This window comes from Salmo salar, chromosome 01, assembly GCF_965601325.2.
Source record: "Salmo salar chromosome 01, fSalSal1, whole genome shotgun sequence".
Classification (NCBI taxonomy): domain Eukaryota; kingdom Metazoa; phylum Chordata; class Actinopteri; order Salmoniformes; family Salmonidae; genus Salmo; species Salmo salar.
Genome location: NC_138291.1, coordinates 75,276,944 through 75,299,809, shown reverse-complemented (window position 1 = coordinate 75,299,809; position 22,866 = coordinate 75,276,944). Strand labels below are relative to the sequence as shown.

Below are 22,866 nucleotides of genomic sequence, written 5' to 3'. Positions count from 1 at the left end.
TGGGTGGGTATCCACCCTGGCAAGCATTTGTTTATCATACCCACTTGTTGTGGGCACAATACTTGAACTAACTTGTATTGAGGGAACAGTGTGAATCTGTGCAAAGCCTTTTCCCAAAGCCCTTTTGAAGGCGGAGGTCCATTGAGTCGGTGGAGGAGGAGAGGGGATTAAGCAGCTCGGCAGTGGCGCATTTCCGAGAGGGCTGATTAGCTCGACGCTCATTGTTAAATCGAGCAAAGGAAGGCCCTAGAGGAGAGAAAGGATCCAAATAGGTGAGCCGAGGAGGCCGAGGGGGCCCAGGAATGAAACAGCCAGCAGGAAGCCACTGGCGAGCCCCCAGCGAAGGAAGGCAACACCACCAAGTTTTCCCAACAGTTTTTGTCCCAACTCACCACTCACTCCTAAGGAGGGGCAGTGTGAAAAAGGAGATTAGCATACAAAATTAGAGGCGGGGTGGTTGATTTTTAAAGATTTTTAAGGGCGACTTGTTTTGCTTCTTCGTGTTTCCCCCCCACCATGCACTCTGTCTGGACAAAGTTAATTAAACTAGTATTAAACTGTAAAGAAAGTTCTGAGTTCCAGGGCGTTAGGAGAGGCTCTTAGAGGATTAGACGGACGAGGGGCAGAAAGAAAGGGGAGGTATTTGTCAAGGCGAAAGGCGTGAAGGAAGGAAGAGTATAATGAAAAGTTTTCTCTTGTTGTTACTTTGGCCCGAGGGTTATCGGATCCCCAAGTGAACAATAAAAAGAGCCTCAGGTTGTGTTGTACCGCTGCTGCACATTGGTGTTTTATATGTCACACAGCGGGAATATAGGAAAGAATCATGCATTCCATTTTAACACTTCTGAAATGAATTCAACACTTCTGAAATGAATGGATGTGAAATGTGAAACGGGTGGTTGGCATGCTCAATAAATTCATATAATAGAGGAGTTGTAGATTATACTTCTTTAATTACAAACATTTTATAGAAAATAATAACAGCCATGAAAGCAACTATGAATAAATCAAAAACTAAGGAAAAAAACTGTGCAATAAATAAACAATATACCGAACAAAGTGCTTCATTTTATTTACAATTAAATACATCCTCAAGGTAAGGCTGGGCTGGGGAGGGCAGGGCAAGGGATTGGACGAGAGGAATGCACCCCGAAGTCTCTTCTTGTTTTTCAAACCTATAATCTGAATATCTGTTGTGATACATGCTTGAACAAACTACTGGGATGCTTTGATCTCAGGCACTGTCACAGAGCTTGGTCATCATGACAGGAAGGAATGTTTGATAAACTGACCAATGGGAAATGGCGTAGCTCATTGGTGGTACTTATGACAATAAATAAGATGTTGAGGTATGCTGTGGACGGACCGTTAAGGAAGAGTTGTTCAAGATATCAGGTATGAAGGAGATTATTGAGTACGTAACATGTATGTAACATGCTTTAAATGCCCAATGACTTATAATAATATATATAATTGCGGAAAAAAAGTTTTAAAAATACTTTTAAATATATGTATACCATTTATACCATCAGTTCTACACAACTAATAGTTTCCCTCTATTTTTTCTCTATCATGTAGTTTTATCAACATGTTTTTTTTTTTTACACACATTTTCTACCCCACTATTAAACATTTGATTGGGATAACAACAATACTTGACTTATTCAATAAATTATTTTCCAATTAAGTCTTTTGAATACAAGCAGAAAGCTTGTTGTAAAATCGTTTGAGAGGGTCTGTGAAAATCAGCTTGTGAGAAGACAAGACGTATGGCAGTGATGATGATGGTGAGGAAGATGGATGCAGCTCAGTGCTTCTTCCTGAGCCTCAGGTTCTTCTTACGGCTCCCAGCACTCTCGTTCTTCCCCCTCTGCCCCCCCTTCTTCACACAGAAGTACTTGGTCACCGTCTTACGGCACTGCTCACACTTCACCGCACAGCACCAGTGGAACTTACAATTGCAACTCGACACCAACTCCGCCTTCCTCTCCTCCACGGCTAAACCGCACTCCCCACACAGCCTCTTGCAGCTCCGCTTCTCCCACTTGTTTAGGTTCTTGCCCTTCTTCAGGCATTCTCTGCCCTCCGTGCCAGGCAGACCCAGAGTACGGTTCTCCAAGCAGTAATCTGGGGAGTCCTCTAGGTGGACCAGTTCTTTACGAGAGAAGGAGCTGAAAGTCTCTGCGATGGCCCCTCGACTGGCTGCACTGTTCCCGGCCCCCCGGAGCAGGTCCACCTTGAATTAATAAATGAATGAACTTTATGTGAAGTGCCTTTAAAGTGCCTATAAACAATATTGTTTAATATAAACAATAAAGAATATATACCTTCAGGGCTCGGTGGTACTTGTCCTTCAAGTAGTTTCCCACCTCCCGGAACTCTGGTAGTTGTAACCAGCAGGTCTGTGTGGTGCAGGACCCGGAGACACCATGGCACTTACATGTCTTCTGCATGGTTCCTTTCACCGCCTGGGAGGGAGAGGAGAGGAGAGGAGAGGAGAGGAGAGGAGAGGAGAGGAGAGGAGAGGAGAGGAGAGGAGAGGAGAGGAGACTTTGGTTAAGCTTGATTCTACAGTCTGATTCACCTGGAAAATGGTAATTATAATAACCTGAACATTACATAAACTAAATACTCTGTAAACTCCAGAAATAACCTATTGTTGCCATATCATTATTATATATAATTTGTTTTTAACTGACTTGCCTAGTTAAATAAAGGTTAAATACAATAAATGTAAGCACTAGGCAAATACCAGCTGAAACAGGAGTATAGAAAAATAAATCATTAAAGAGACTTATTTTTAAAGCACAACTGAACACACTGATTCAGCATGTTTTATGTTGCTCATCACTGTAAGAAACAACATTTCAGTCTTGGGGGTGTGGTTCTATGTGCCAGTTACTGATGTTTTGTTGCCCATGAGACGCCATAGGAACAAAGTCAGTATTACTTTCTCAAAATAGTCCGAATGAATCTAAGATAACTTGCACAATTTTACATCTAGCTAAGGTATTTGGTGCAGTATTTCTCAAGTAAAAAAAATGTGCAACCTGTTGTCTTATGTGAACATGTCTGTCTCACTGTATCTGTGTTCTGCGGTAGGATTGGATAGAGTGCAATCACTGCAGCTGCGTATCCCTTGTTAGTGGGAAAGTAAGCATTGTGAAATGAAAGCCCAACCCTCAAGTGAGTCATGACGAACTCATTTACAAAACTTTGCTTCTGACTAATATCGTTTTCTATCAGAGAAGTTGTTTATTGCCTTCAGTTGCGCTTTAAAGCAACAACATGCAGATGAGAAGTTCATTGATTTGGTCTCAGGAAATCAGTTTTGTATGCGTGTGTGGCTGAGCATGGTTTTGTTTCAAAGAATCAGTTGTGTAATGTGAAGACCATTGGCTCTTGATTGATGTGTTGTCAAATGAACCCATTGTACGCTCAAGCCTTCCCACTTGACAAAAAGAGGATGAATTCACTGAGGGGAGAAAGGATAGGTTCAAGGTTCATGCTCAAGTTTTTGTCAGCTTTTGTGATCCCCCTCAATATTTCCTGACTTCACCCCGACACATATGTTAACAGATGTCGGTTCAAAAGGAACGTTTCTTTACGGGGAGGGGAAGAGCTTTCTCGCGAGGTGAGGGCCAAATCAAAGTTTCACATCGAGACACTGACTGTGTCCCACCTGGAGTGAGAGGAGTATTTATTTAGCAAGGCCATTGTCAACATGTTTTCTGCCATGAGAAGAACCAATGAAGAGCCTATGGGGAGTCTATTGAGTGTCAAAATGAAGAAGGGGTGAGTTTTTCTTTTTTTCTCTGGTATTTTTTTTGTTACAATGATGCTCCAGGTGCCATGGGGTTCGGAGGGGCAGCGAGGGCCCAACAGGAGGGCTCCTAGGCGGGGTAAACAAAGACCACTCCATTCTCTCGCCTGTGGTCCTTCATCCCTGACTATGGACTCCTCAGGGGCCACACAAAGACCAACAGAATAAATGTTGGATGCTTATTGCAAGAATGAAACTAAAAACGTATTTAAAGAGAGCAGGCAGGCATAATACTGGCCCCCGTCTGCAGTGTGTGGAACCATGGGATACTCTAATTAAGAAGTAGCACCAGTGATCCTGAGATCTTGCAACTCAAGTCTTGTCATAATAAAGGACATTCAGTAACTGGTAAATAGGCCCTTCTGGTACAGCGAACACACTGTGGTTATTGGAGGACGAGTGGCACCTCACTTATGGGGACGTGAAAGGGGACGCTTGGGTGGTACGCTTGCTGTAAGCTGTAATTCTCACTGGGCAGGTTGAGAAATAAAAAAATTATTCAAAAGGTACTTTACATTGAGCAGTCGGTCGGTTGGGGGGCCGAGTGGGAAACGCAAATATCAGACAGGCCATCTGGCCCTCCAGCTTGAACTACAAGAGCTCCCCCTATGGCAATCTCACTGATTTAATCTCAACATGATCTGGAGTTCAGAACACCCTGAAAGCCAAGCTCTATATCTATCTGGAATTATGATAATATTTCACTATATCATCAAAGTTCTGTATGGTGCCGAGGGATAGCTCACCCCTTGCAGCACCAATGTGTTGCCTAGCACTCGCCTGCCGATTTGCACCTGAATGGTCGCCACACAGCAACTATCAATCTGGAAAGCTGAGGAGTACAGTATTTCCTTGTGTGTCCTTACTCACAGATGTTTTAGGGGACGTATGGGTACTGTTTTTATGGATGCCTTACTGTATGTGTCTAGGTCAGGGAACATAGAGAATATAGTGAATAATGGTAAGAGTAAAAGTACAAAGTAAAGTAAATACTGTACCTTGCGTCCAGCCTCGTTGTTGTGGAGGTTCATGGCGGCCCGTGCGTCCTGGCCCGTCTCCAGCGCGTCAACAAACTGCTTGGAGATGGCCTCACCGAACCCCACGTTGTCACTGCAGCCCCCCCACTGCCAGCCTGTTCCCCCTGGGGACACAACCACAACCATCAGGTCACTGCAGCAGCCATCCCCCCACCCTCCTACCCACTGGGGACACAAGCAGGAGTTTGTCTGTACGAGAGGGTGGCTCACCATTTGTGACGGAAATACGTGGAAGGGAATTATTTCCAAAGTACTTGAAAAAACAATTTAAATGTTGTTTTGCCTACAACTGAATCCCATCACATAACTACAACACAGTATGTACATCAGCTGTTTCATCTATGCATGTCTTGCAATGATCTGTGCGTGGATTTTATTTATCTTCTCTTACCCCGCTGTCCATTCCTGGTGTCATCACAGCCACAGTTGTCAAAGTCCCCCAGACTGCAGTTCCTCGTCAGAGTGTACATGACTCCTGCTGAACTGATGGCATGGACAAACGCTGTCTCCCTGTTCGCTGTGGAAAAAGCAGATGATATATTATTATATTATAGTAGCAATGATTACTGAACTGATGTCAAGGACAATCGCTGTCGCTCTGTTTGCTTTGGGTGAGAGAGACATTTTAAAATGCACTCAGGATTGCCTTCTGTACTCAGGAATGCCTTCTGTACTCAGGAATGCCTTCCTCTGAATAGGTCATTCCTCTCCTCTAGCCTGTGACCCTAACCCTTATCTTTAGAGTGGGGCTTCTATTTCAACGCCTCTCACTCCACAGTATCCTTTATCTCCTATCTCTCCTGGTAATTAACACATTGCCTCTAATTGCCATTGGGGTGCCATGTTTTCACAAGGCCCCTGAGCAGGGTCCCGTCGATGGGAGGCTCAGTAGGATGTTGTGAATTGGATTAGTAGTGTTTGTTTTGGCCAGTGTGACCGTGGGGTTGCTGTTGTATTGGGTGAGGGAACCGTAGCGGCCGTGGGGTTGCTGTAACGATCCTTTTGACAGATGAATCTCCTGACTAAACAAACAAACAAACGCCATCTCACTTTCTAGAAAGAGTCCTTCCTCCTTGATCTGGATGGGCCTATCTGTGACTTAAAGCTGGTCTGTTAATAAAGGGCAAATCAAATTATTCCCTAGTCAGCATATAGTGCACTACTTTTGACCATATAGTGCCCTAGATTTGGTCTGGTCAACAATAGTGCACTATATGGAGAATAGTGTCATTTAGGCAGAAAAAGAGGGAGTCATTTGGGCAGCATTTCTAATCGAAATTCCAAAGTGGAAGTCAGAATTCCAATGGAGCCTGGATCATTGGCTCTTACCGCTGCGGAGGCTTCTGTGTGTGGACAGCTGCAGGGCTCTCTCAGGGCAGTTCCATCGGTCCCAGGCAAACTGGTACTTGCACTCCTCGATGCCGCTCTGCGCCCCGGCCGCTACGCTGCTGGAGTAAATCAGGTAAGCCTGGAGGAACACAGAGGAGTATATCATCATGGCATATGTGATGGTACAATATACTAAAAACTGAATAGGTTCAATCATGAAAAGCAACAAATTCTAGAGACATTTAGTTCTATAACCCCAAAATTCCTAGTGTATTATCTGAGTTTTTGTTGTAACAATACTAATAAACATTAGCTTCGGTTAGCAACAGAAATGGACCAAAAAAGTCTTAATACAATATTAATTCAACTTTTTGAACATGATTCACAACCCCTGAGTGAGTTAAGAATCCCAAGCCCTATTCTTTACATGTTCACCATGTCCACTTGGCTTGTTCGCCCAGCTCTCTGGTCCTTGTTGAGACTGTGTGAATGATATGTCTCAAGTGGCCTGTTGAGAGACTGAGCCACCACCTCTCTGCTTCTCACTGAGGTCTGGTGGGATAATGATGACCACCCACCACAGCACAGCACATGCCAGCACTGCCTTTCCTGCCTCTACTGCCTCTAGTTTATTCCCACTCAACACAGAGAGATCTCTACTGCCTTTCCTGCCTCTAGTCTAGCTCAATCAACCGAGGGACCTCTACTGCCTCCATTGTCTCTATACCACAGGTGGCTGGTGGCACCTTAATTGGGGAGGAGGGCTTATAGTAATGGCTGGAAGAAAATGAATGGAACGGTATACCATTCCAGTCACTCCATTCCAGACATTATTATGAGCTCTCATCCCTTCACCAACAGTCTCCTGTGCGATACACACTCAATCCTGGGACCTCTTGTGCCTCTACTGCCTCCGTTGCCTCTCATGGGTAAAATTGGAATTGGAATTTCAGTTAACTTCCTAAATTGACTGAAAAAGAAATTCAATTGACCAAAACCCTTTCCAGGTCCTATCCTGCCACTGCCTCTATACACACTGAACCCAATAACTCTCCACCTCTACTATCTCAACCCATGGACATTCAAAGCTTCTTAGTCTCAGTAGGGTCAAGTGCATTAGATACAAATATGGAGTGAACCCAAAAGGCCAGCATAACACTGCTAAGTTATACTCTTGCTGTTCTTACAACAAATAAATGATGAAAATGCATATGTATATGAACCATAAACTCTCATTGTGGAGAAAATGAGATGCTGTCTATAGATAGAAACAGAGAGGGAGAAAGAGAGTAACATAACGCAATAATGTCTTCGGAGTGAGGTTTTGTAAGAGATCCTCACAGGGTGGTTTTTGCTCTCTTTTTAGGGAGGGAAGGAGGGAAGGGAAAAGGGGATCTGGGCAGAAGATCAAAAGAATGTTGGCTTACCTTAGGTCCAGTCATCAGGAAATTATTCACTGACCTGGAAGAGGAGACAGCTTATTAACTCTGGGAATTAAGTGTCCTTCAGCAAGGGCAGGAATTCCACAGCTCCCTCACTTAACATCTCTCATTAGGTATCTTTAATAGCATTTAATAATATGGTGCTAAAGCATCATTATCTATCTTAAATAACGCAGTACTAAGACATATAATAAAATGGTTCTAAACCATATCATTCCTCTAAATCCTTGTCTCCCAAATGAGTTAAACCCTGGCCTGCTGGTCAATAACCATGGTGCTAAAGTGACATTTCTGGGTAGGTTATATCCAAAAGACCTAAAAAAAAAAAATCCTCAGTAAAATAGACTGAGATGAAAGTAGATTAATGAGTAATAAATATTACAAGAATTACAGGAGAATATTGAATTATCATGATTTAATACTTTTCCATCCGTACATTCTCATAAAGGAAAATCAAAAAGCCTAATTGGTAAAACATTTTCAAAGGTAAAAAACTTAAACTAACTTTTTTATTTGATTAGTAAATAGAAAAAGCTTTCACCATCAAAATCATTGAATTATTTCTCTATTCCAATAAGCCTATGTACAATACTTAATTAACAACCTTCCTATGACATCCATTGCTTTGGATGGATGAGGCAATAACAAAGAGTCCAAAATAGTTGAAACTCACCAGCTGAAGCAGGACCTTGTCATGTGAGTCATCAAAATGAAGATATAGTAACAGACCTCCAAATGCATGAACATCCTGACAGAAGAGATGAGAGAGGATAGAGGGATGGCATGCACATTCAGCAGCTCTCTAAATAAGGATAGATGATATAGTGAGAGCTACTACCCTACATACATACACAACCCCAATCCACACTGGCTGTATATGCTAAGATACTCATGTGGGACTCACTAGAGGGGGGCTCTGAAATGGACCCACTCTCATCCCAACAAGAGATTATCTACTTAATTAAAGATTTTCCCCGTCTTACTCCCTCGACCAATCAGAAGGAGCGCACCGAGGAGAGATTGAAATGATCAAAAGGGCACCCTGGGCCTCGCGCAGACAAATAGCAACCAGGGAAGAGTCAGCCCGAACTCTCTCTCCATGCCCGCGGCCTTCTGAACGATTCAGGATCAAGTGAATTAATATTAAACCGGCTGAAATCGACTCATCTGGTGGAGTTTGCACCCTGAAAAGTTAATTTACTCACCATCTTGAAAGAGTTTGATACAGCGGCCGGTAACTGATAGGCTAACACTACTGGTATTATCTTCTTAGAACAAACACGAGATGTTATTTGGATACTGTGGGATTTCTTGAGAGGTGTGTTTTAGGAAGTTAGCCTGGTTTTACAAATACCACGTCCGATTTAATCAACGTTCGTCCCTCTAAAAAGACGCATAGGCTATGACTAATTAACATCCAAATGTTTGAAAATCAGTGTTTAAGTATGTATATCATTTGACATTTTCCAGATGCTCACAGTTTCCCCAAAGATAATTTCCAACTTCTGATTTAAAAGAAAATATTAACCTACTACAACGAATTTTAAATGGCTTAACCTAAACTAAATTTACAAGAGAGAACAGTATTAAAAATAGACCTACGAGTGAGGAAAATTGTTTCAAAACAACATCAGATAGGCTAAACACTGCTCAATATACGAATAGGCTAACCTAATCAATTTACTAACACATTTCCAAACAACAAATTCACTAACATTTCCATCTCTATAAGATCCATATTAATTAGGTATCGAAAGTATTAACGTTGATTGTTTTGGGAGTGGTTAGGCCTGTTAAAAAACATCCCTTTAACAATGAAGACATTTTATTCGAAAATGAGTTTTTGAAAAGATGCCATTAATTTGACTAATACAAATCGAGGTAAAAGTTTGAATTTATGTGCATGAATGACTATAGCTTACCTAAAACGCAATTGTTTATTTTTTTATATATTTTTTTGCCCAGTGAACATTTATAGAATTTCAAGAAATATTAAGGTAGTGTAAAGACATGTTAATACATTTAGATTTTTGAAACCTTTGATGCATTGATCAACAGATAAGAATAGGTTTAGAGCAAAATCTAGTAACTGCACTCTCATCATGTAGCCTAAACGTTTGCAGAATGAAGTTGCAAATTAAAGCCGTTGTGCATTATTGATGACATTAGCCCTACATAAGAATGCCAACAGTTGCATTGTAGCCTACTGAAGTCAGCGAATTAATCGGTAACTTAATTCAGGCCTTTGAAAATGTCATTGAATCGTCTACTGTTGTAATATATAGGCCTAATATGACGTGAAAACTTCATGCCAATTTCAAGTTAACATTTCACCGAAGTGCTGCTCTAGCTTGTGAGAATCGGATACACGTTTTACCTAACAAAACCAAGCGCTTTTCCATTGAATGCGATTACATTTTGAGATACCAGAAAATAAAAAAGGTGAGAGGATCCAAAGATTAAGGACTCTAGCCATTGATAAAATTGTCATTTGCATCACTAATCCAGACGGTCGCTATCTAACTTCTCATGTGGGGTTATTGTCACCAACTAACCCCTCGTCTGACCCTTTAAAACCATACAGATCCCTGCTCCTTTGACGTCCGCGCATTTTCTTATATGCAAATTAGGATTAGGGGAAAGTGATTTGGAAAAGTTCATTCGTGGGATGTTTTTGGATTAAGTTTTTAAGCGGGTTCACTGATCAATCAACAAAAATATCAAATTTCGGATTTATTTAGGTAGGCATATTTTACTAAATTTAGGCCTATATGCGGATATATATTTTTCTGTTCAGTTGAGTAATTTATTCGTATAGGCCATCATAATCATTTAATTGTTTCATAGGCTTTGGTTATGATTACTACAGGCTATTTGAGTTTATTTATTTATTTTTAATGTATTTATTTTCTATTATTTAAATCAAATCAAAAAAGTTATATTTAAATGTAAGCCTATAGGACTAGTCTATTGGCCAACACTTAAAACATAAAATGCACGATTGTTTTAGGCCTATACAGGCGGTGCAGCTACAAGCGCCTGGGCCGTCTTCAAATAGTTGAGCAAGTGCCTTTTCAGTTGAACGTCATTTTGCTGACTGATTATCTGTGTGTGGCCTATGTAAGCCTAGTCCATGAGCCAGACCCACGCATCAAACGGAACATCTTGAGATGTGATAATGTTACAATCTAAAGTAAGGTACCCTAATTTTATTTCAGAAAATAAGCATTATGTGAAATGATTAAATGTATGATGCCTATTCTATTTGAATGCAGTATTTCACGGTCATGTAGCATATAAGATTTAAAACAAACTCTAAAGCAGTTGATTTCATTGTGACTATGACCTCATATCACACCCCAATTGCTTTCCAATGTGTGATGAGCCCATCTGTATACAGCCCATTTATCTACCTCATCCCCATACTGTATTTATTTATTCTGCTTCTTTTGCACCCCAGTATCTCTACTTGCACTTTCATCTTTTGCACATCTACCATTCCAGTGTCTAATTGCCATACTGTATTACTTTGCCACCATGGCCTATTTATTGCCTTAATTCCCTTATTTGACCTAAATTGCACTCACTGTATATAGACTTTTAGTTTTCTTTTTTTCCTACTGTATTATTGACTATGTTTTTGTTCATTTCACGTGTAACTCTGTGTTGTATGTGTCTAACTGCTATGCTTTATCTTGACCAGGTCGCAGTTGTAAATGAGAACTTGTTCTCAACTAGCCTACCTGGTTAAATAAAGGTGAAATAAAAAAAAATACAAAATGAGCAGTCCAACACACCAGACATGAATGAGTCCATGGGCCAGCAGGCCATATTTCACATATTTGTCCACTTTGGGTGGCAAAGTCTAATTAGGATTTTCATTATAGGTCAATGCATGTCTGTGGGTTATATTATGGTATGATACCCACATTTAGCAACCTCCGATTCGTGGGTATCACTGCATGTTATGACTCCTATGCCAACAGGATTAAGGGTATGAAAATGTAATTTTGTATTATCAGGGGACAATCTTCTCAAACTAAGGCAATTTGATATGTTATTAACTTCATAATACAACACATACATTCGGACTCTCGAGTGGCGCAGCAGTCTAAGGCACGGCATCTCAGTGCTAGAGGCGTCACTACAGATTCTGATTCGATTCCAGGCTGTATCACAACCGGCCGTGATTGGGAGTCCCATACAGTAGGGCGGCGCACAATTGGCCCAGCTTAATCCAGGTTAGGGTTTGGCCGGGGTAGGCCGTCATTGTAAATAAGAATTTGTTCTTAACTGACTCGCCTAGTTAAATAAAGGTTAAATAAATACAGTGTGTATCATAAGTATTCACACCCTTGGATTTTTTCAAAATGTTTTTCTTTACAAAGTGGGATTGAAATATATTTAATAGTGGTTTCTTTTTGTCATTGATCTACACAAAATACTCCATAATGTCAAAGTGAAAATAACATTCTACAAATGTTTAAAAATGAATACAAATCAAATAACTCAAATAAAGTCATTGCAAAAGTGTTCACCCCCTTTGTTTAGGCATGCCTACATTAGTTCAGGAGTAAAATGTGTCTTAACAAATCACATAATAAGGAACATGGATTCACTCTGTGTGAAATAATAGGGATTGACATGATTTTGAATGACTACCCCTTCAAATCAAATCAAATGTTATTGGTCATATACGCATATTTAACAGATATTATTGTTGGCTGCAGTGAAATGCTTGTGTTCCTAGCTCCAACAGTGCAGTAGTATCTAACTAAATGCTTGTGTTCCTAGCTCCAACAGTGCAGTAGTATCTAACTAAATTCTTGTGTTCCTAGCTCCAACAGTGCAGTAGTATCTAACTAAATGCTTGTGTTCCTAGCTCCAACAGTGCAGTAGTATCTAACTAAATGCTTGTGTTCCTAGCTCCAACAGTGCAGCAGTATCTAACTAAATGCTTGTGTTCCTAGCTCCAACAGTGCAGTAGTATCTAACTAAATGCTTGTGTTCCTAGCTCCAACAGTGCAGTAGTATCTAACTAAATGCGTGTGTTCCTAGCTCCAACAGTGCAGTAGTATCTAACTAAATGCTTGTGTTCCTAGCTCCAACAGTGCAGTAGTATCTAACTAAATGCTTGTGTTCCTAGCTCCAACAGTGCAGTAGTATCTAACTAAATGCTTGTGTTCCTAGCTCCAACAGTGCAGTAGTATCTAACTAAATGCTTGTGTTCCTAGCTCCAACAGTGCAGTAGTATCTAACTAAATGCTTGTGTTCCTAGCTCCAACAGTGCAGTAGTATCTAACTAAATGCTTGTGTTCCTAGCTCCAACAGTGCAGTAGTATCTAACTAAATGCTTGTGTTCCTAGCTCCAACAGTGCAGCAGTATCTAACTAAATGCTTGTGTTCCTAGCTCCAACAGTGCAGTAGTATCTAACTAAATGCTTGTGTTCCTAGCTCCAACAGTGCAGTAGTATCTAACTAAATGCTTGTGTTCCTAGCTCCAACAGTGCAGTAGTATCTAACTAAATGCTTGTGTTCCTAGCTCCAACAGTGCAGTAGTATCTAACTAAATGCTTGTGTTCCTAGCTCCAACAGTGCAGTAATATCTAACTAAATGCTTGTGTTCCTAGCTCCAACTGTGCAGTAGTATCTAACTAAATGCTTGTGTTCCTAGCTCCAACAGTAGTATCTAACTAAATGCTTGTGTTCCTAGCTCCAACAGTGCAGTAGTATCTAACTAAATGCTTGTGTTCCTAGCTCCAACAGTGCAGTAGTATCTAACTAAATGCTTGTGTTCTTAGCTCTAACAGTGCAGCACTATCTAACAATTCATAACAATATACACAATTCTCAAAGTAAAAGACTGGAATTAAGAAATATATAAATATTAGGATGAGTAATGTCGGTGTGGCATTGACTAGAATACAGTATATACATATGAAATTAGTAAAACAGTATGTAAACATGATTAAAGTTACCAGTGATTCCATGTCTATGTACATAGGGCGGCAGGGTTGAGTAACCGGTTGGTAGCCGGCTAGTGACAGTGACTAAGTTCAGGGCAGGGTACTGGGTGGAGGCCGGCTAGTAATGGCTATTTAACAGCCTGATAGCCATCTTCTGTCCTCCTGTTACGTTCCCCAGTTTCTGTGTTGTGGTTTGTTTGTATGTGTGTTTCAGGATGGCTTCCTGAAATTCCCCCAAGCAGCTGATTGGTCGGCCCCATTGCTAATTGCAGCTGACCCCGCCCCCTCGTCAGGATACAGCTGTATCGCATTACAGACTCCTTCTCCAGCTATAAAAGCCAGTGTTCCTTTGTAAGAGAGAGCTGAAGGTTTTATCATATGTTGGTTGTTTCTCAGCAGGAGATGATTAGTATGTCCTGTGTTGGTTTTTGCTAAATACTTTGTAGCCGCTGCTTCTAAGGTATGTGTGTCCCCATAGGAGGCCATGTTCTGAGCTCTCTGTGGTTAGTGATTGAGGTGTGATGGTAGGTTGTGAGGATGACTTGTTAAGTTTGTGTGTTCAGTAGGCTGCACTGTACAAAATGGCTGCCTCAGCCATCTCCAAGTTTATTGAAGCGCCCTCTGTTGATCGTTTGGTGGGGTTGCGGAAAGACCTTTTCGCTATAACTGACCATTATGGACTCTTCATCCCTGAGAAAGCCCTAAAGGCTGAGCTTTTGGTGCTAGTCAGGGAGGGTTTAGTGAGAGAACGAATTCTCTCGTTGAAAGATGACAAGAGGGAGGCTTCAGGAGAGGAGATATAACTTCCGATGCCAAGTCGGAGGACAGGGCGGAGGAAGTGGTTGCTCGTACCCCCTTTACATTGCCCCGATTTGACCCTTTATCTTCTGCTTCGGGTCGTTCAGACGGGACCGCTAGGCTAAAGGTGAGGCTGGCCCGTTTAGAAATGGATTAAAAAGATGGAGACAGATTAAGTTCGATTTAGAAAATCGGAGAATGTAAATTGACAAGGACGTGAGGATCCGACAACTGGGTTACAGCCTTATTCTAAAATGGATTCATTACAGCCTTATTCTAAAATCGATTCCATAGTTTTTTCCCTCATCAATTTACACACAATAACCCATAATGATGAATCAAACAGGTTAACATTTTTGCAAATGTATAAAAAAATTCAAATGGAAATATCACATTTGCATAAGTATTCAGACCCTTTACTCAGTACTTTTTGAAGCCCCTTTGGCAGCGATTACAGTCCTCTTGGTTAAGTCACTACAAGCTTGGCACACCTGTATTTGGGGAGTTTCTCCCATTATTCTCTGCAGATCCTCTCAAGCTCTGTCAGGTTGGATGGGGAGCATTGCTGCACAGCTATTTTCAGGTCTCTCCAGAGATGCTCTGGCGGGGCCACTCAAGGACATTCAGAGACTTGTCCCGAAGCCACTCCTGTGTTACATTTACATTTTAGTAATTTTGCAGACGCTCTTATCCAGAGCGACTTACAGTAGTGAATGCATACATTTCATAACTTTTTTTTGTGCTGGTCCCTCGTGGTCTTGGCTGTGCTTAGGGTCATTGTCCTGTTACTTTGCTATATTCATCTTTCCCTCGATCCTGACTAGTCTCCCAGTCCCTGTTGCTGAAAAACATCCCCAAAGCATGTTGCCACCACCATGCTTCACCGTAGGGATAGTGCCAGGTTTCCTCCAGATGTACCGCTTGGCATTCAGGCCAAATAGTTCAGTCTTGTTTAGGTGGCTTTTGGCAAACACCAAGTGGGCTGTCATGTGCCTTTTACTGAGGAGTGCCTTCAGTCTGGCCACTCTACCATAAAGGCCTGATTGGTAGAGTGCTGCAGAGATGGTTGTCTTCTGGAAGGTACTCGCATCTCCACAGGAACTCTGGCTCTCTGTCAGATGTACAATTGGGTTCTTGGTCAGCTCTGACCAAGGCCCTTCTCCCCTGATTGCTCAGTTTGGCTGGGCAGCCAGCTCTTGGAAGAGTCTTGGTGGTTCCAAACTTCTTCCATTTTAAGAATTATGGAGGCCACTGTTCTTGGGGACCTTCAATACTGCAGAAATGTTTTGGTACCCTTCCCCAGATCTGTGCCTTGACACAATCCTGTCTGAGCTCTACAGACAGTGTGCAAAGCTGTCATCAAGACAAAGGGTGGCTATTTGAAGAATCTCAAATATAAAATATTTAGATTTGTTTAACTTTTTTTTGGTCACTGTGATTCCATGTATTATTTCATAGTTTTGATGTCTTCACTATTCTACAATGTAAAAAATAAAAACCCTTAAATGAGTAGGTGTTTGAGAACTTTTGACCAGTAGTGTATGTGCACAGAATGAGAGAAATAAGGTGTGTATGGAAATATTGGCGCTTATGGGACCAAGACTTTACATGTTGCGTTTATTTTTGTTTAGTATAGTTACTTCACAATGACTGAAAATAATTCAAATATACAGAATAAAAATATAAATGCAAATTCACATCACTGAGTATTTTCAAGCAAGGTGGAGGCTGCATCATGGTATGGGTATGCTTGACACATTGTAAAGACTGGGGAGTTTTTCAGGATAAAAAGAAATGGAATGGAGTTAATCCTAGAGGAAAACCTGCTTCAGGTCTGCTTTCCAACAGACACTGGGAGACAAATTCACCTTTCAGCAGGACAATAACCTACAACACAAGGACACATTCTACACTGAAGGCACTTACCAAGAAGTCAGTAAATGTTCCTGAGTGGCCAAGTTACAGTTTGACTTAATAAATATGCTTAAATCTATTGCAAGACTTAAATTGCTGTGTAACCATGACCATCAACAACTTGACAGCTCTTTAATCATTTTGAAAAGAAAAATGGGAAAATATTGCACAATCCAAGTGTGCAAAGCTCTTAGACTTACCTAATAAGACTCAGCCTTAATTTCTGCCATTTGCTGTTTTTTTAACATCGATTGACTCGGGGTGAATACTTATCTAAACATTTTACATAACTTAAGAAATGTTTGGATTTTGACATTAGAGAATTTTGTGTAGATCATTGACAAAAGGCCCACTTTAACACAATAGAATGTGAATACTTCTGATACCCACTGTATTGAAGTATGAAGCAACTGGAATTGTTATATCTCTATGGGCCCATCTTGGGGGGTCAAATAAGGTCATACATGTATGCATTTTGCGGTATATCGAGCCAGAATGGACAGTATTGGGATGTGCTCTGATATCACATGGTACGATGACTAAACCAAATTTCACACAGAACAAGGAGACCCATTGGAGACATTTGTTTTTGCTATATAGAGTCATCATCAATTTTGTCTATAATCAGTACAACTCCCAGCAGCCTTTTTTCAAAATGACCACTATTCACTTCAACAGGGAGGAACTGCATTGATTTTGCATGGGCATAACTGAATAAATAATTGGTGTAATAAGACCAATAATGGATTAAAATGTGTTACAATTAGGACAACCCAAAATGATTGCCCAAGTACAGTATGTGAATTATATGTATTTAGCTTAATATTACCAGAATAGTGGTATAAAAAAAAAGCTGTCAGAATTACTGAGTTTTGTAGTCGTTTCAAATATTACATTAAAACAGAAAATGTTGTAGAAGCATTCACTGATGTCTATTAATTAAAATGATATGCAATATGATTCTATAAATTGTGTTAACATCAAGAAATGTGATGTGAAACATTGTATATTGCACCCTATGAAATCCCATAGGAATGTATTACGTCAAGCAAAGAAGTACAGGTAACCCATTTTTGCAAAATGCCTTCGTAATGAGAGCACAAAACTTCATATAAAGCTAGGAAAAGTCCAAACAATGACGCCCAGCTATTGCTGATTTAACCCAGAAAGGAAGAGGCAAAGTGTGGCTTTACTCCACCCAAAATCTGTCCACGACAATAAGACCATTAAGTCTTATTTTTGTATGGAGGTCAATGACTGTCAAATTTGGTCAACAAAAAATGTAATTGCTAATTTGCTACATGAGGCTTATTTGATCAAATATACATTTTGTAATGGTTAGGCTGTTACAAATGTACTGATATGGACAAACAGTGCATTCGGAAAGTATTAAGACCTCTTGACTTTTTCCACATTTTGTTACGTTACAGCCTTATTCTAAACTGGATTAAAAAAATGTCATCCTCATATCAATCTGGTTCTTGGTCAGGGAGGTGACCAAGAACCCAATGTTCACTCTGACAGAGCTCCAGAGTTCCTCTGTGGAGATGTGAGAACTTTCCAGAAGGACAACCCTCTCTGCAGCACTCTACCAATCAGGCCTTTATGGTAGAGTGGCCAGACCGAAGGCTCTCCTCAGTAAAAGGCACATGACAGCCCGCTTGGAGTTTCCCAAAAGCCACCTAAACAAGACTGAATTATTTGGCCTGAATTCCAAGCGTCACATCTGGTGGAAACCTGGCACCATCCCTACGGTGAAGCATGGTGGTGGCAGTATCATGCTGTGGGGATGTTTTTCAGCGGCAGGGACTGGGAGACTAGTCAGGATTGAGGGAAAGATGAACAGAGCAAAGCAAAGAGAGAACCTTGATGAAAACCCACTCCAGAGTGCTCAGGACCTCAGACTGGGGCGAAGGTTAATCTTCCAACAGGACAACGAACCTAAGCACAAAGCCAAGACAATGCAGGAGTGGCTTCGGGACAAGTCTCTGAATGTCTTTGAGAAGCCCAGCCAGAGCCCGGACTTGAACCCAATCTAACATCTCTGGAGAGACCCGAAAAAAATGGCGCCTGAAGAAATGGCACCAGTTTTACGGGTGCCTAACCAATTGTGCTATTATGTGTATTTTTTTTGCGTTATTTATAACTTATTTTGTACATAATGTTTCTGCCACCATATCTTACGGCAAAAAAGAGCTTCTAGATATCAGGACAGCGATCACTCACCTTGGATTAGATTAACATTTTTTCTTCAACAAGCAGGATGCACAGGATGTAATGCTAACACTCGACAAGGCCAACATCCCCATTATTGGCAAGCGAAAGAGATGCAGGTACAGAGGACACAGAGCGGGGTGCCTCGAAGGATCTGCAGAAGGCGAGTGGGAAAGCTGCTGTTACCGTCAATATTACTCGCCAACGTACAATCATTGGACAATAAATTAGACGAGGTACGATCATGAATATCCTACCAATGGGACATCAAAAACTGTAACATCTTATGTTTCACAGAATCGTGGCTGAATGATGACAAGGATATTCAGCTAGCAGGATATACGCTGCACCGGCTAGATAGAACAGCACACTCTGGGAAGACGGGGGGCACTCTGTGCATATTTGTAAACAACAGCTGGTGCACGAAATCTAAGGAAGTCTCTAGATTTTGCTCGCCTGAAGAAGAGTATCTTATGATAAACTGTAGACCACACTATTTGCCAAGAGAGTTTTGATCTATACTTTTCGTGGCTGTGTATTTTCCACCAAAGACAGATGCTGGCACTAAGACCACACTCAGTCAGCTGTATAAGGAAAAGAGCAAACAGGAACCCGCTCACCCAGAGTCGGCGCTCATAGTGGCCGGAGACTTTAATGTAGGGAAAACTAAATCAGTTTTACCTAATCTCTATCAACATGTTAAATGTGCAACCAGAGGGAGAAAAAAAAATTCTAGATCACCTGTATTCCACACACAGAGACGTGTACAAAGCTCTCCCTCATCCTCCATTTGGTAAATCTGACCACAATTATGACCACTATCCTCCTGATTCCTGCTTACAAGCAAAAATTAAAGCAGGAAGCACCAGTGACTCGGTCTATAAAAAAAAGTGGTCAGATGAAGCAGATGCTAACCTACAGGACTGTTTTGCTATCACAGACTAGAACATGTTCCGGGATTCTTCCGATTGCACTGAGGAGGACACCACATCAGTCACTGGCTTAATCAATAAGTGCATCGAGGACGTCATCCCCACAGTGACTGTACGTACATACCCAAACCAGAAGCCATGGATTACAGGCAACATTCGCACTGAGCTAAAGGGCAGACGTGCCGCTTTCAAGGTGCGGGACTCTAACCCGAAAGCTTATAAGAAATCCTGCTATGCCCTCCAACAAACCATCAAACAAGCAAAGCGCCAATACAGGGCTAAGATTTAATCGTACTACACCGGCTCCGGCGCTCGTCCTATGTGGCAGGGCTTGCAAACTATTACAGACTACAAAGGGAAGCACAGCCGCGAGCTGCCCTGTGACACGAGCCTACCAGACAAGCTAAATCACTTCTATGCTCGCTTCGAGGCAAGCAACACTGAGGCATGCATGAGAGCATCAGCTGTTCCGGACGACTGTGTGATCACGTGCTCCATAGCCGACGTGAGCAAGACCTTCAAACAGGTCAACATTCACAAGGCCGCGGGGCCAGACGGATTACCAGGATGTGTGCTCCGGGCATGTGCTGACCAACTGTCAGGTGTCTTCACTGACATTTTCAACATGTCCCTGATTGAGTCTGTAATACCAACATGTTTCAAGCAGACCACCATAGTCCCTGTGCCCAAGAACACTAAGGAAACCAGCCTAAATGACTACAGACCCGTAGCACTCACGTCCATAGCCATGAAGTGCTTTGAAAGGCTGGTAATGGCTCACAACACCATTATCCCAGAAACCCTAGACCCACTCAATTTGCATACCGCCCAAACAGATCCACAGATGATGCAATCTCTATTGCACTCCACACTGCCCTTTCCCACCTGGACAAAAGGAACACCTACGGGAGAATGCTATTCATTGATTACAGCTCAGCGTTCAACACCATAGTACCCTCAAACCTCATCACTAAGCTAAGGATCCTGGGACTAAACACCTCCCTCTGCAACTGGATCCTGGACTTCCTGTCGGGCCATCCCCAGGTGGTGAGAGTAGGTAGCAACACATCAGCCACACTGATCCTGAACACTGGAGCCCCTCAGGGGTGCATGCTCAGTCCCCTCCTGTACTCCCTGTTCACCCACGACTGCACAGCCAGGCACGACTCCAACACCATCATTAAGTTTGCAGACAACACAAGTGGTAGGCCTGATCACCGACAACGATGAGACAGCCTATAGGTAGGAGGTCAGAGACCGGGCCGGGTGGTGCCAGAATAACAACCTATCCCTCAACGTAACCAAGACTAAGGAGATGATTGTGGACTGCAGGAAAAGGAGGACTGAGCACGCCCCTATTCTCCGACAGGGCTGTAGTGGAGCAGGTGGAGAGCTTCAAGTTCCTTGGTGTCCACATCACCAACAAACTAACATGGTCCAAACACACCAAGACAGACGTGAAGAGGGCATGACAAAGCCTATTCCCCCTCAGGAAACTAAAAAGATTTGGCATGGGTCCTGAGATCCTCAAAAGGTTCTACAGCTGCAACATCGAGAGCATCCTGACTGGTTGCATCACTGCCGGGTACAGCAACTGCTCGGCCTCCGACTGCTAGGCACTATAGAGGATAGTGCGTACGGCCCAGTACATCACTGAGGCTAAGCTGCCTGCCATCCAGGACCTCTACACCAGGCGGTGTCAGAGGAAGGCCCTAAAAATTGTCAAAGATCCCAGCCATAGACTGTTCTCTCTACTACCGCATGGCAAGCGGTACAGGAGCGCCAAGTCTAGGACCAAAAGGCTTTTCAACAGCTTTTACCCCTTAGACATAAGACTCTTGAACAGGTAATCAAATGGCCACCCAGACTATTTGCATTGTGTGTCATCCCCCCCAACCCCTCTTCTTACACTACTGCTACTCTCTGTTTATCATATATGCATTGTCACTTTAACCATACCTACATGTACATACTACCTCATTTAGCCAGACTAACCGGTTTCCCCACACATTGGCTACCCGGGCTATCTGCATTGTGTCCCGCCACCCACCAACCGCCAACCCGTTTTACGCTACTGCTACTCTCTGTTTATAGTATATGCATAGTCACTTTAACCATATATACATACTACCTCAATTAGCCCGACTAAGCAGTGCCTGTATATAGCCTTGCTACTGTTATTTTTCACTGTCTTTTTACTGTTGTTTTTTTATTTATCTATTGTTCACCAATACCTATATTTACTTAAAAATTGCGCTGTTGGTTAGGACCTGTTAAGTAAGCATTCACTGTAAGGTCTACACCTATTGTATTCGGCGCACGTGACAAACTTGGATTTGAAATAGCTGTGCAGCAACACTCCCAATCCAACCTGACAGAGCTTGACAGGATCTGCTGAGAATGGGGAAAAACTCCAAATACAGGTTTGCCAAGCTTGTAGCGTCAAATAAAATCTACGTTTATTTGTCACGTGCGCTAAATACAACAGGTATTTCACCTTACAGTGAAATGCTTACTTACAGGCTCTAACCAACAGTACAATGTCATTATAATTTTTTTTTTTTTTTTTATATATTTTTTTTTTTAAAAAGGTATTAGGTGAACAATAGGTAATTAAAGAAATAAAAACAACAGTAAAAAGACAGTGGAAAAATAACAGTAGCGAGGCTATATACAGGTACCGGTTAGTCAGGCTGATTGAGGTAGTATGTACATGATAAACAGAGAGTAGCAGCAGCGTAAGAGGGGTTGGGGGGGGGGGGGGGGTCACACAATGATTACCTGTTCAGAAGTCTTATGGCTTGGGGGTAAAAACTGTTGAGAAGCCTTTTTGTCCTAGACTTACCGCTTGCCACGCGGTAGTAGAGAGAACAGTCTATGACTGGGGTCAAAATCAAGAAGACTTGAGGCTGTAATCCCTGCCAAAGGTGCTTCAACAAAGTACTGAGTAAAGGGTCTGAATACTTATGTAAATGTACAACAGTTTTATTTTGATTTTCATAAAGGGTATCATAGATCAATTTGATCAGGGGCTTGTGGGGAACAATGTAATACCATCAAAAGTTTGCTACGCTAAAGTGGAAACATTTTTCCACTGGCCCATGGACTACATCGAATGATCCTGCAAATACCCTCAGTATGCAGTCCAATCATAATAATCTATTTCTATAGCCTACACTTGAGACACTTGTACGACAAAATTATATATATTCATTCATAATACAATTTTAAAGCTAACAGCTGGCAAGAAAATCTTAAGTTAAAAAATGGCTGATTTTGCCTACTGTCCAGCAGTAGGCAAGATACCCTGTTAAGAAACAAATACATAAAAAATACAAAAGTTAGCCTAGCCTATTTCCTAGACTAATATTGCAGCCTAGGTCTAGTGTCCAGCAAAGCAGATTAGAGTTT

At 41.8% G+C, this 22,866-nt stretch overlaps 1 protein-coding gene across 1 annotated transcript; it reads right to left on the bottom strand.

The window, feature by feature from the left end:
* Positions 1–942: 942 nt before the first annotated feature.
* wnt8b (wingless-type MMTV integration site family, member 8b) lies at positions 943–8,534 on the bottom strand. The gene is made up of 7 exons (XM_014206458.3): positions 8,305–8,534; positions 7,617–7,650; positions 6,190–6,328; positions 5,252–5,377; positions 4,822–4,964; positions 2,328–2,468; positions 943–2,236 (listed from the first exon to the last, which is right to left on the bottom strand). The coding sequence occupies exons 1-7, from the start codon at positions 8,376–8,378 to the stop codon at positions 1,808–1,810; spliced, it is 1,086 nt and encodes a 361-aa protein (XP_014061933.1). The 5' UTR covers positions 8,379–8,534; the 3' UTR covers positions 943–1,807.
* Between the last annotated feature and the right edge of the window lie 14,332 nt (positions 8,535–22,866).